The sequence below is a fragment of the Symphodus melops genome, assembly GCF_947650265.1.
Source record: "Symphodus melops genome assembly, chromosome: 3".
In the NCBI taxonomy this organism is placed as follows: domain Eukaryota; kingdom Metazoa; phylum Chordata; class Actinopteri; order Labriformes; family Labridae; genus Symphodus; species Symphodus melops.
Genome location: NC_136693.1, coordinates 4982757 through 4997623, shown reverse-complemented (window position 1 = coordinate 4997623; position 14867 = coordinate 4982757). Strand labels below are relative to the sequence as shown.

The 14867-nt window shown below is 41.2% G+C and overlaps 1 protein-coding gene across 1 annotated transcript in view; it reads right to left on the bottom strand.

The window, feature by feature from the left end:
* kcna4 (potassium voltage-gated channel, shaker-related subfamily, member 4) overlaps positions 1-5836 on the bottom strand; it is a 48730-nt gene extending 42894 nt beyond the window's left edge. The window contains exons 1-2 of the mRNA XM_079339767.1: positions 5181-5836; positions 927-4846 (exon numbers count right to left, since the gene is read on the bottom strand). Of these exons, the coding sequence (XP_079195893.1) occupies positions 2126-4228 (2103 nt within the window). The 5' untranslated portion in view covers positions 4229-4846; positions 5181-5836 and the 3' untranslated portion in view covers positions 927-2125. The remainder of the gene's footprint in view (positions 1-926; positions 4847-5180) is intronic.
* Positions 5837-14867: the final 9031 nt, after the last annotated feature.

Sequence of the window (14867 nt, the reverse complement as noted above, 5' to 3'; positions counted from 1 at the left end):
AAAAAAATCCCCTTAGTTTGAAGTACATCTACTCCATCCTCATTGAAAGATCTTGAGTGTCAGTATCTACAAATGTTGAACATTTTGAAGCCTTGACAGCAATAAGACATCTTTGACCTCACTAAGGAGTCTACTCTCTGTTTATATACTGGAGGATTCACATCTCCACACGTGAAAGGTTCATGTTGGACATCTATTCACCTGCTGAAATCGAGATCAACATGCTGCTCTTTATCGCACATGTTTTGCTGAGATTTGAGGTGAACGCAGACAAACTCTTACCATTCTCTCGGCACACACATCATTCCTCAGACTGAAGCTCAAATATCCAGCTGTAGTAACAACAGTGGAAGTGGCTTCATGAATGAGTGGGGGCTTGGGGGTTGTTTTGCTTTGCAGCTTAATTAATAGATCCTAGCATCACTTGAAGTTAAGATAGTCTTATTCACTCTAGCTTACAGTGTCCCCGTGCTACACCTGTTGCTGAAGATGAGACTCAATAAGAGAAGGGGGGGGGGGGCAGAGAACAAAAACAAAAAAACAAAAACAAAAACATTTTTTGAGGTGAATGCAGTCAACACTGTAGGAAATGTACAGGAACTTTATAGCTATTGAGAATCTACTACTTCAAAAACATATAAGGCTGCTGCACTCCAGACATTATATAACTGTGATGTGCCCTACAATTAGTTAATTACAGATATTATTGAGAATGTATAGGGGGGTTTACATCATAGACAGAGATATCATTCAACAGGTTTTGTCTAAATTTAAACTATGAGTGTTTGTCTTTTGTATTTATTATCACTCAGAAATTCTCCTATATTTGTAAGATCTTTATCGTCTCAGTCTGTGACACTGCGAGTTGTTTTCATCATCACTGCATAGAAAATCACTGTCACACACTCAAACTGCAGACTACATACCTTGGAAGACATCCACATCTCGATCATCCTCTGAGCTCGCAGATAATCATAGTCCTCTTGAGGAAAAAAGAATATTTGTGCACGAAGTCCAGCGGACAGGAGAGGAAGTTGCTCAATAACTCCCCTCTGAGGAGTTTCCTAAACAGAGTCATTTTTGCTATAGCTTTCCATCCACGTCCGTGTAAAGGGATATTGTCACTTTGAGGTTTTTTTAAATTAAGCCGGGGAAACTTTCGTCGCCAAGACCCCCCTAGCCTGTCCATAGGAAACCTGGCGAGGCGAGTCATTTCTCCAGGCATATTTAACTTAATGATTCCTGTGCTTGGCTCTCATGGTGGCTCGATAACACAAGGCTTTTCTTGGCCTGTTGTGGAAAAGCATGTTTGTGTGGATGTCATAGAAATAAGTCTAGCACTACTTTATTTAATGACTTCTAAATGCTAGTTTTTGTTTATATCATATTAAGAGTTGGAAGAGTAACAAAAAACTGTATTTTAAGTCTTTGACTTTTTCCTTTACTGGAATCCAATTTTTATTGGCAATGTATGAAAGAGGTTGTTCCAAACTTTCGTTTGCTCTCTGTGAGGAAGTAACTTGAACATTCCTCAGCTAAGGTCAGAAGAGGACAAAATTATTGCCATTTGCATGGCCTACAGTTTCTGTCTCTTAAAATAAAAACCAGCCTTAACCAGCGTAGATTCTACATTAGTGCAAACAAAATAACTTTATTGCATATCAGCAAAACGATCATCCCTATAGCCTTTCTGTTTCTGACAGATGAAACCCATAAAGTGCAAATGCATAGCCTGTCTTGTTTAGAATTTCAATTTGATGTCAGATTTGGAAGCCCAAAAACATTACATGTCTTAAATTATGAACCTATTTGGCGAATATCTGTCAAAACTGCTCATCAGCATGGAGAAGATTTGAGATTAACTTTTGCTCTGAGATGGAGAATAATATATTCTAGACCTGCCAATTAGTCATTTGTTAGTTTGAATGTGTGTGTGTGTGTGTGTGTGTGTGTGTGTGCGCGCGTGCGCGTGTAGGTGTGTGTGTGCGCGCGTGTAGGGGTGTGTGTGTGTGTGTGCGTGCGTGCGTATATCTGAGGGGTGCGTAAAACTTGTGTTAGGGGGACCACCTGCTCATACAGTCTCTTGAGAGGGCGTGTTTCACTTAAAACGAAACTCTATTTGTTGTCACACGTCAGTCTGTATGGATTTAGAGTTAGTACTGTTTCTCCGGCCTATGTCTGTGCCGTTTCCTTTACTCGGGCTTTTGTCCAGCCCGCACAGCGACTCCGTCACCCCCTCCTCCATCTCCATATACTCCGCTTTATCACCCAGCGAGGAGCCAGAGGGCGAACCTTTGAATTTCCTTAAAAAGTCCGGGAAGTAGGGGCAGCCCGGGGGCATACTCTCCACTGCCGGCGTCTGGTCCTCATTATCCGTCTCCCTGTGGTAAAAGTAGTTAAAGTTGGACACTATGACCGGCACCGGCAGCGCGATGGTTAACACGCCCGCTATTGCGCACAGGGAGCCAACTATCTTCCCCCCGACTGTGATGGGCTTCATGTCACCGTAACCCACCGTGGTCATTGTCACCACGGCCCACCAGAACGCGTCCGGGATGCTCGTAAACTGAGACGTGGGCTCGTCCGCCTCAGCGAAGTAGACCGCGCTGGAGAAGAGGATCACTCCAATGACGAGGAAGAAAATGAGGAGGGCCAATTCCCTCATGCTGGCGTGCAGGGTATGACCCAGGATCTGCAGCCCCTTGGAGTGCCTAGAAAGTTTGAAGATGCGAAACACCCTGACGAGGCGGATTATTCTCAGGATGGCAAAGCTCATAGCCTGCTGCCCGTTGCCTTGGTGCTGCGCCAGGTCCGTGCCGAGAGTTATGAAGTAAGGCAAAATGGAGACAATGTCTATAGTGTTCATAATGTTTTTAAAGAAAACAGGCTTGCTTGGGCACGCAAAGAAGCGGACTATAATCTCAAAGGAGAACCAGATGATGCAAACTGTTTCCACTATGAAAAACGGGTCGTTGAAAGGGGTAAATCCGTGGTCAGGCTCAGTGGAGTTGACTCGTGGCTGTAGATACTCTTTATCATCCCTGAACTCCGGCAGCGTCTCCAGGCAGAAAATGACAATAGAAATGACTATAACCAGCACAGACACCACCGCTATCCCCCGGGCAGGGCTCGAGCTCTCCGGATACTCAAACAGCAGCCAAATTTGGCGCTTGAACTCGTCCTCCGGGAGAGGCTTTTCCTCCTCTTTTACAAAACCCTCATCCTCCCGGAATTTGAGTATTGCCTCCTCCCCGAGTTCATAAAACTTCACCTCCTCGGAAAAGATGTCAAACGGGACGTTGGCGGGTCTTTTTAAACGCCCCCCTGACTGGTAATAATAAAGAATGGCGTCAAAACTCGGTCTGTTCCGGTCAAAGAAGTATTCGTTCCTCAGCGGGTCAAAGTACCTGATTCTCTTGTCGGGGTCTCCCAGGAGCGTGTCCGGGAACTGACTGAGAGTTTTGAGCAGAGTTTCAAACTTCAGTCCGGACACGTTGATGACAACTCTCTCACAGCAGCCGCTCTCGCTGTAAACGTTTTCGTATCCGGACTGAGGGCGCCTGTCTGTGAGCGACACCGTCTCATCATCATCCATGTTACACAGAAAACTCGACCTCTTACTTTCCCGGCCCCCCTCCTCCTCCTCCTCCTCCTCCTCGGCTCCCTCGGCCTCTTCCTCCTCTATCATCATGTCCTCCTCGGATCCGAGCAGCGCCAGCTCCGAGTGGCGCAGATCCCCTCCGAGAGTCTGCGTCCGGCTGCGTCTCCAGCGTCCGACGCCGCGCTGCTTTTTACGCTCTCTGAGAACTCTCTGTTGCTGCTCGGGCTCCTGCTGGTGCTGCGTGGAGGAGGAGGAGGTGGAGGAGGAGGAGGAGGAGGGGCGCGAGGCGGTACCGCTGCTGCTGATGTTGGCGTTCGTGGAGGAGGAGGCGGCGCGAGACTGATGCTGGTGGTTGTTAAGGAGATGAGCGCTCGAGGAGGAAGAGGAGGAGGAAGAGGACCCCCCAACGCCGCCGCAGCCAGCACCAACACTACTTCCACCTCCGTTGCCACCTCCTCCTCCTTCCTCTGCACCGGAGCCTCCTTCGGTCACGGCCGCAGCTGTCGCCGTTCTCGACTGGGCTACCTGACGCTCCCTCTCGCGCTCCCTCTCCCGTGCGCGAGCTTGGGCATACCCGTAAGGCAGGTGGCTATTGCACCCGTCTGCGCCCACCATGGCAAACTCCATCTTTAAGTCAATGAGCGGCTCGATCCGTGAGCGCTACAATGACCGCCTCAGGGCGAAGTGGAAGCAGGCCAGAGGAGAAAAGTTGCAGCACAAAAAAGCGCGTCGAGAAAGAAAATTAGGCATCTACCGGTTCCACCAATCACTAACGAATATGAGACTGTCACAAAAACAAACACACCTCATTCAGGTCCACGAGTGCAGCCCATGTGGCTACTTACATGGTAGGAGAATTGTTCCCTTATAGGCACAGGCCTGTAATTTGTTTTATGACATCATTACCATAACCAAAATCCGTGAGGCCCGGTGGCATAGCCTGTTATGCAGACGCTCTGTGGCAAACTTGCAGCGGCCGTTTTATTTGCTCAGCATCATAAATCACCGAGTCAACAAGCGACACCAAAACAGTCTCTCCTCCTCGCTCCCTCCGGTGCCCATCAGGTGGTTAAATCCTCCACGAGCGCGGCTTGCGCCCAAATGCGTTTTTTGATCCTCTGTGGTCACTCCTGGTTGCCATTTTATGCGTTGAGATAAGAAAGAAAAAAGCTGGATCTTTGCTGTTGTATTATAGAGCTCTGCTGAATCTTATCGACTTTATGATTCCTCTGACGCTCCGGGGAGCTGCGAGGAGAAGAGAAAAGAAAACAGCAGAAGGTTTATCCAAAAGAGAAATCAAAGAAATACAATGATGTGTTCATATTTTCCGTTGTCTTGGCGACTGCATAGTGGAGATACTACTCGTTGTTTTGCAATATGAGGGCGGTAAAACTTAATTCTGCACAGTGTTATCATCATTAGTATTAGTATCCCTCTGTTTTTGCTAGTGTTATTGTTTGTGTTTACATGCAGAATTACAGAGATGATTGCATGGAAGACATCTCTGTTTAGAAACGCTATTACGCACTAAATTATGCACACGAGAATGGCCTTTTTGTATATTAATATGTATACTTACATGTCTAAAGGGGCCAAACAAGATTGCCTCAGCCCCTCTACAAACAAATCTGCTGGAGGTGGAGGATGAGGAGGAGGAGGTAGGCAAGGTGAGGATGCATTTCTTCTCTGTTGCCCAAATTCCCGTCTTGATTTTGGAAGGTAATATCACAAATCTCCACAGTGGTATCCAAGCAGCGAGTATATCATCCACAACATGCATCCGTGCTCTGACGCACTCTGAGGAGGACACTTTTTTGGCTGCGTCTCGACGTCTTGTTTCTCAATTCAACAGGATCTATCGCCACTTCAGCCCCCGTTTCTGCTGCATCGCTCCTGTAAGACTGGCAGCAATAATCATTAAGGAGGGAAAAGGAGCAGGTGTGGATTTGTTGGAATCATCGGCAGCTCCGCGCGATCGTGAATATAGAAAGAAAAAAAGATGCGAGGGTGGGTAAAAGTTTACCGTCAAGCAGACGATTGGAAAAGGCCCCCCGGTTGAGTCTGAGCATCACACATCTGTCTGTCTGCCGCTGTAGCCCTACCTATTCTCCGATATCCTTTCTATTGTGTGTGTGTACGTGCGTGCGCGTGTGTGCGTGTTCTTGTGTGCGTATGTGTGTGTGATGATGTTAAGGCTCGGTGAGAAAGTCGTTCCTGTACTGCAGCGCGTGCAGGCGGTGCTCGGTCCTCCCCCAGTGGCCGCAGCCGGTCACTGCGCACCGTGCTGCAGTCTCACACACGAGTCTCCTCTGCCCTTCATCAGCACACCTGGGTGGCAACCATTGTCCTTCTCCAAGAAAAGTAACACAATACTCTCCATTCATAATACAGTGACGGTAAAAGTTTGGGAGGAGAGTGTGACAACATTGATGTACTAGTTTTCAGTCTACTTAAAAGAATCCTGTTGTAGTATTTATTGAAATCGTCCTCTTTCTGTATTTTTTGTATTCTATAAAGTACCCAACATGCCCTAGAAATTCGAACAAAGATTTTGAGACTTTGAAGTACATGAATTTAAAACCTCAGAAAAAAACTGTTTTTGCACGTTTTCCCACATTTGTTGCGACTTGTAAATAGAAGGAATTAAAAATATTTAAGCTACTAGACCTATGTTTACCATTAAATGTAAAAGAAATTGTATTTATCAGTCAATTGTGTGTGAGGGAACAGCAAAGACATTTGATATATTTAATATTTGAGCAATAAAGAGACGCATACTATAGTATGCCGTTCCCATTTTAGTGAAGAAGATGTTTATTTGCTCAGTATCTTTTTCCAAAGTCCCAGAACAGTTCAGTCATCAGAAATCAGACAATCCCAGAGAATTTGGTGACTCAGTTGATGAAAACCAAGCAGCTTCTTGCAGGAGTATTGAGCTTTAAATTAACATTTACGTCACAATCAAACTTCAATGTCTCCCTTGGTGGAAATCTGTTTCTATATGAAAGATGTAAACATTCCAGCACAACAAATATTTGAAAAATGGATGAAAGCAAATCAATGTGGAAATGTTTCAGGTATACAAACGATGGGACAAGAAAATAGAAAAGCATTAAAGGATTTTTGGAAATGTTCTTTTTTTGCTAGAGGCATACTCCTCGGTGTTGTTGCAGAGGAACATTAATACAATAAACCAGAGGGAAACCAATTATTCAGATGCTTTGCTGTTGAAGGTACAAACCTTCATCCTACTCAGGGAAACAGAAGGTTTCAGAGACACACAAAAAGAGACACCTGACCTGATTTAGAGCTCTGACTTGAAAAACTATGACGTGCGTAACATTATCTATTTTTTTTTTTTTTTTTAAACTAAAATATTAAATATTTAATCTGTTCTTATTTAAACAACTCCAAATGTTCTGAGCTTTGGTTCATGAAGACATAAAGTAACTGTCCTCTTATTCAAGTAATCTCACTCATTCTCTTTCCTCTCAGAAGAACTTAATCTGACATGTCATTTCTTGAGGATAGAGTAACATCTATCCACACATCAAACTATACTCACAATTCTAGTCCCATTGAACCTTCATTTTTTTGTTTTGTATTCAGAGGAAGTTTCAAAGGTTTGCAGGTTTTAAACATTCAGGACAAACTTTTAAATGAAACTGTAAAATATTCATAAATCCATTCTCAAAAAAACCCACAAGCCTTTAAGTGGCCTCACACTTCAACACCGTGACCCAGACATTGTCTGCTCTCTTATCAATCTCTGAAGGGAATCAAACAATGTATTTATGGTAAACCAAATTGCAAACCCGTCTCATCAAATACTCAAATTCCCTTGTAATAGAAATAGCACAATGCTCACAGTTCTTTATCTTTTACTAATTTACTAACCTATTAGTGTCCTTATTTAAGAGTCAGACAGAAAACAAGTGTCAATATGGAGGCTCAAAGTTACATAACAACCTGTACGTAGATATAGAGAAGTCAAACAAGCAAAGAATATATGAGTTTTCTCCTAAACTATTCTAGACCAGTCATAATATTGAGTGTTCAATTTTTTTTACACATGCTGTGTAAAAGTACTTTGACTAGTCAGAAGACTAGAAAAGAGCTATACAAGCTCAAGTCCATTTACCATATCAGATAGATAGATAAATAGATGGATGTACTTTTCCCCAAAATGGGGCAGCTTAAAAAGCACTTTATAAAAATAGCAAGTCTTTCAATAGAGACACTCTAAGCCGACCTCTTAAAGATCTACCATGAAATGTTATCAAGTTAGCAAACGTTTCCATAGGTTGTAGGTTGTTTTTCTAATTTATCCAGGAAAGCAGACATTTGGCCAATTGGTCATTCCTTCAGAAGCCAACAGTGCACACATCCTTGAACAACTTCACAGACATTTCAGCACCTAGCGAGGTAACTGTTGAGTCACTGGTATCGATCCGACTTCCAATTTGCTATCCCAGATTTATTTGGATCATTTTGCCGTTATGGGATGGTAAAGAGTCTTATTCATTGCACCTTTGAAACCTTCTGGACTTAATTTGATTGTGCAGATAATTGATTTTTCTGCAGGTACCACCTCTGTCTGAGTGCTGGGATACACAGCAATCAGCAGCTAAAGCCCATCCGGTCCAGACCATTTAATTCAAACTATCCGTTCAACTCAAAAACTCTAATTAGGGCAAGAACCGCCTGTTATTCCAGACCTGAAACCTGATGTAATATTCCTCCAAGGGATCCCAATCATTCCCTCAGGTGTCTCTTTTAATCTTTAGTTGTAATTTTCCTGTAGGCGTTTTGCTTTTGCGGCCTCCTTCTCAAATATGTTACACAATCACTGCTTTCATAAGAGGAAATGTGAAACCAAACGTATAATCCAATGCAGAGGCTTTTTGAAATGATCAGTTCTGCTGACAGTGCAAATATCACTCACAGATTTCTTTGAAGAGCTCGTCTTCACAGTCATCCCTTTCTGTCTCTGTGTGCAGCACATTCTCCCCTCAAACATTACAGCTTCTTTTTATTTAGTCCGCATAACATGTAGGCAACCTTCCACCCACCACACACAATACAACACATAACAATCACACACACCTCCTTGCACTTCATTGAGCATCCACCTCAGTCAGCACCAGGGGGAGTTGTGAGGTCAGTAATAATAAGAGGTGATGGAGTGAGGATGGACGGAGGCCTATTACACACAAGTTTAACTGCACTTTGAACTAAAGCCAGAGCTGCAACACAGCTCACTCAGTCCTCCTGCATCTTAAGGATACCGTATGTGAACAAATGCAGCTGATGAATGCATTTTTTAAGACACAAAAAAATACCTTAACATTTCAAAGTCAAGAGGCATGCATCTTAAGGCTCATCCTTAAAGTCACACCATGCATTTAATTAGAATTCACATGTTTATTTTTTCCTGCAGAGACTTTTAATCAAAGAACATGAGACCCTTCATTCAAGATTAATGATATTCTCTTTTGATATTTTTGCAACAACTAAATCTAAAAAATGCTGATGGAGTTAGAAAAGAATGAGAGAGACATTTGTCACAAGGAATAAGAGTAGAAGAGATGTAACAAAAGAACAGCAACCTTTGTACCTGACCATTTAGTCAGGTACAGATTCCTGAGAACAAGTTTTCTTAATGCTGCGTAGAAAGATCAAGCATTACCATAATATGAAGAGAATTTGTCCTTTGTCACTCACTCTGTGATATATAACAAGCGATTACAATTTTAAAATGCATTAAAGAAATATTTATTTTCACTGTCTATTACGCTTTATTGCTGATGTTGAAATCAGCCAGTTTGACAGAATTATTTAGTATATAAACTGAAAACCTTTGGTGTTTCTAAGGCTCGTAAAGTGGACTCACATTTTACTTTTGTTTATTGAAGAAAACTGTTTTGATTTAGCCAACGAGAGCTAGTATGGGGTAATAACCAGATGCTGTTGGATGTTCCAAGATGCCTACACAAGACCTGAGGCAACATAGCTTTTGCTGTGGCTGCTCCCAGTCTGTGGCACAGTCTGTTAATGTAAGAAGTGCTCCAACCATTGAGAACCATTGAGAGGCTTTTAATACAAGCTGAGCTTGACATTTTGAAAGTTTTATTCACTTTCCTATTTAATGTATTTTTATTGTGTTTCACTCTATGCTATTTTATTTATTTTTTTAAAGTGTGTTTCTTGCTTGTTGTTTTAAATGTGCTTTAGAAATAAAGATTGATTGATAATCTCGCCTGTTTTGATTTGGATCTTTTCTATTGTTGTCAGGGATCTTCCTCAGTATGTTTTTTGCAGTTTTATATTCAATTGATGATGGTAAGGAAATTCACTGAATCTTAAAACATTCTTATCTTATCTTTCTGTATTGAACAACTTGCTTTGTAAAGCTGCATAAATAAGGATGAGTTTAAATCTTTTGTTGAATTGGATCTGGACATCACCATACTATGAAGAGTATACAATGAGTGTCCTGTGTTTTCTCACTCTGATATATACAGTTTATTTAAAAATAAATGAAAATATGAAATAGCCTTAAGGGGGCTTTATCGCCCCAGCTGAGCTCTCACTTATCAGCAGAGATGTACAGATGCACTCCAGGAGTCATTAGTAATGGATGTTTGTCACAGCTGAAGCAGGCCTGCGAAAACAAGCCCAAAAACACGATCTGTCTTAGAGAGGTTCAGCATAAAACATCTATCCTTGAGGTTTTTTCACATTTTTGCACAACTAGATGCCACCAACTCAAATGGCATTTTGCTAATTCGCTAATTGTTGACATGAATATTTAGCAAATCACACAAATCTCTGCAAGTTCAAAGACTAATCTAGAAGGCTGTAACAAATAGGACACTGACGTCATGTCCTTGCTAATATTAATTAATAATTAATGGAGGTCTGTTATGTTCATCAGAAGTATTGTGTATTAGACTAGTCTGTTTTTTTAAAATGAAAACCTAATTAAAATATCTAAGGAGTGTAGAGAAAAGAAGTGTATTTATCTTATTCATCCTGAGCTGCTCAGGTTAAAATAGAACACAAACAATATGATTCATGATGAGCGACAGGGTCATAGACTTAACAATTAATCACACATGCTAATATGAGAAATGTAACTTTACATAAGGAATGGGCTTGGATATTGAAATGGAAAGAGAACAGAGAAAGTGGAGAACAGAGGACAGTGAGCAGTCATCAGCCGTATAAAACACAGCTAACCACCTACGTCCATGCTCAGCCTGCACACAAAAACCTCCAGCACCGAACAAAAGTGTCGTCCTTGGCTGAGCTGTGGAGGCGTTGTTTTGTGTTTCAGGTCTCTGGTTAAGGCTTGCAGACAGGTGTGGCTCTAAGAAAAGGAAAATCAACAAAGCGGGCAGACTCGTGTCCTCTCAATCAGATAAGAAAGGTTTAAAGAACATTTCACTTTATCCACTGGGTGTTTGTCTTCTGTCCTTTTGATTTCGAAATAAAGATACTTCGAGTGACCTAATGAAAGTCAATGTTTAAAACGTGTTAGTAAGACTAAAGTCTTCAATTCTAAATTGGATGAAAACTGTTTTTTTTATTATTATTATTAATTATTTTCATTGAATAAAGCGACTTTAAATTTAATTAAGACTATACGTCCCTCTCTCTCCCGTCCCTTTCCCTCTTCCTCTCTATGTTCAAATCAAACCATTTGAGAATCTAACTTTGTATCTTAACAAACCCTGTTGTTGTGCAGGTGGACATATTGGACTCATTATCTCTTTTGGTTGTTGTTGAAATTGTATTATTTATTCATGGTTTATTTGTTAGAGCTACAATATAGACATCATATATACATGAACTGGAAACAGTTGTCCATTGTATCAAAGTGTTTTATTGTTAAAAAATGGTGGCCAGTTTCCTTAATGATCTTGAGATACTTCATCTCTGTTACTTGTTCAATGAGTTCACCTTTAATTCTGACATTTAGCTCTTCTGCTACAGGTTACTTTTGAATGGAGACACAGATTGACTTGGTCTTCTCAGTGTTTATTTTCAAACAAAAGGCTTCAAGCCAAGCAGATACTGTATTAAGTTTGTATATATTTACAGTTAAAATATGTCAACATAAAATGATAAAGAGGACTTTAGAGAGTAAGTTGGTAAAATGTTCCTCACATTAAAAATCTCTGACATTTGTCAACTTAAAATGGACTGACCAAAACTTTCTACGTCTTTTTCAGTTCATCCAACATGATTCACATGAGCTTGGGAATTAAATTAACCAATTATTTCGACAATGTAAGAGTACTAGAATACAGGGAACGTTCAAAGTCCCAAACCACACATCACATACATACGTAGTAGTACAGATCCAGTTACTCATGTGTAATTCGTAAGGTACATTCGACATTTGAGGAGCTTACCTTGGCCTTGAGTGCTTTGGTTTTATATCAAGTGACACAATGATTTATCAAGAAACTGTCTGTTTCTGTCGCTGAATGTGATCACATACTGGCACAGGAGAGGAGGCGGAGCTCTACAGAGAAAGGAAAAAGATGTGACGGAGTGGCTTTGTGGTTTTGTCAGTCGTGTTATGCCAGTGTTTATGGTATGTTTATAAAAACTAAGAGGACCTTGCTCCAGAGCTCAAAATCAATGACCCGTGACAAACGTCAGCAAGATGTATGGCTGGGAGCTGGCTTCATTTAAAGCTTGTTTGAGCTGTTACACCCAAATAAGCTTATTTTAGAGAAGAGTTTAGAGTTATGAAGCAGAAAATCATCCTGAGCATTAAACCCTCCCCTCGTCCATCATCTCCAAAGTGATTCCCAGACGCTTCCTCCTCCGATAGTTGTGGGAAGCAGTCAGAAGATGCTCAAGCAGACATCTGATGAATGATGCTTCAGTATTTATTTTGTTTAAGGTTTATGAAAAGAAATGTAGTTTATTTATTTCTCTATACATAAAAATGATATCCATTAACACTTTCTAGGCTGCCTTTGGAACTTTCTGTTCAATCATTTCGACAAGTTTTGCCAGGTAAAAAATCCAACAAAAATTATGTGCCTTATGTCTCGAGCTACTCTAAACAGCTGCAGCAACAACATTTAGTATCACTAGCTATCACAAGAAAAACCCTCCCCACAACACCACGTCCAAAGTCAATAGCAAAACTTTTCTTAATGAAAAAATACATCTGTTCTGCTTTAAGAGAAGAATAACTTTGACCTGAAAGGAACATTTCTTTTTGTCTTTGTGATTTATATCAGCTGGTTGAACTAGGAAGCATAGTTGTACCTTTTTCCAAATGCTTTGCATCTCTGGAGATTTAGCATTGGATGGAGGATGCATGTGGGAGACCCAGAAATTGGCTTTATTCCTCACCTTGACTTGAACTGGACTTTTCCTGTCTGTCTTCTCGTAAAATGTCCAGGGTGATCTGATTTGAGGTGATATTCATGAACATATACCCAACAATCTAATAGGTAGGGGTGATGATGTTTATTTCACGCAAGCAGTAAGAAACCAATCGCAAAGTCAAGTATGAAATGAAGCTACATCATATTTTTTTTTCCGGTTGCCAGTTTGTTCTTTTCTACTTTCTCATTTACACAAAGAACCCATCTGATTACATTGCATAGATGTGTTGCTTCTTCTGTTATTTCTGGCAGATTAAACTGTCGCTATAGCTCTGCATAATATAGCACATGTTTTTTTCTAATAAAATGCTTCATGCATATACGGTATATGATGCCTTTAGCCTCAATGTAAAGGTTTGAATCCTCAGTCAGAATGATTTTAATTGGGTTGAAGAAATATTGCACATGTAAACATTCAGGTCTAACCAATGTGGATAGTGTTATACTAGGACACTGCTTTCTGACTGGTGAATACATTTAGTAATATCGGTGCATATCTGTGTTAAAGTTAGCAGACACCAATAGTCACTTGATATTGGCCGATATGATCCACTCATGGCTGTCGATCATTTATCGGTCTGGGTCTTGTAAACATAGCTGCTGAATTAATGACACATTGTTGATTTTAGCCATCCATGATACAGCCAGTGGACCAAAGCACACGTACAGTACTGTAGTTATTATGGTGCTGGAAAATTCCACATAGTACACATTCATCAAGAAAACAAAGGCTATATTTAGGACCAATGATTGTGTCTTAAAATAGTATCTGCCCTTTGTTGGCTGTAAAAAACTGTTAATTTAATCAGCAAATCAGCTTTGTGCTTATGTGTCTGTAATGGCTTCCTCTCCGTACATAATAAATCAAGTTTCAGGCTAGATGTGCTGATTTCAAGAAAAGAATACAAGCCGTTATTCAGACCACTCAAAATATAACTAATGATGTGTATTAATCTGAACACAAGATTAATCAACTCTGGCTGGTGTTAATTAAGGACAAAATTCATGCTAACAATGATGTATTTCTGCTGACGTTTCCCTCAAGGAAACATTGCCTTAGAGGACGAAGGTAACACTCTATAAAAGTCGTTGCAGCCTTGTTAGGCAGGTGAGGCAGGATGCTGAGGAGCCCGGAGTCCCCAGTGGCTGCAAGGGGAGACAGAAGAGCAGGTGAATGAACTGTGGCTGCTGCCCAACTTCTTCTATTGTACTGTCACTGCAGATTGTGCGGCTCATGGTGCAGTGCTAACTTTGTACTGAATGCTGCAGTCTACAGAATTAATCAAAAACAGACAGTCGCAGGCGTGCAGGCGGCCTCAGCTGTGTGAGGCAAAAGCCAAATACATTTCATAGTCCTGTTTTTAAGAACAATTATTAAGGGCCTTTAATTAGCCAGACTATAGTAAAACTCAGAGCAGTAAACTGAATAAATGAAAGGATCAATTATAGGGCTGAACCGTTATTGACTACACTTTTGTAGTATTAATGTGATAACTTCTCCATGAGTGCTACGTTTACATTTAGTCTCTTCTCACTCTCTCAGTGTTGTAACATCAGATATTTATCAGTGATGTTGGTGTCAGTGCTTTCCATCTGGGGGCCGACATTTATTTCTATTTTAGGGGTCTGTCTGAGCCTTTTAGCCATCTAATCTAAACAAAATATCAGCAGATACTGAATGGCTCCTCCTCTGAAGAAAGAGAGGCCTTGTGCCACAGGGCATCCCACAAACTGCGGAGGGAAAGAGATCAAAATGATACAAGTAGGTGGAAACAGTGGAAAACTCCACCAACCCCAAGGTCCAATAGATTAAAAGGATTTAAGGACAGCATTATTTAAGTGACGGAGAT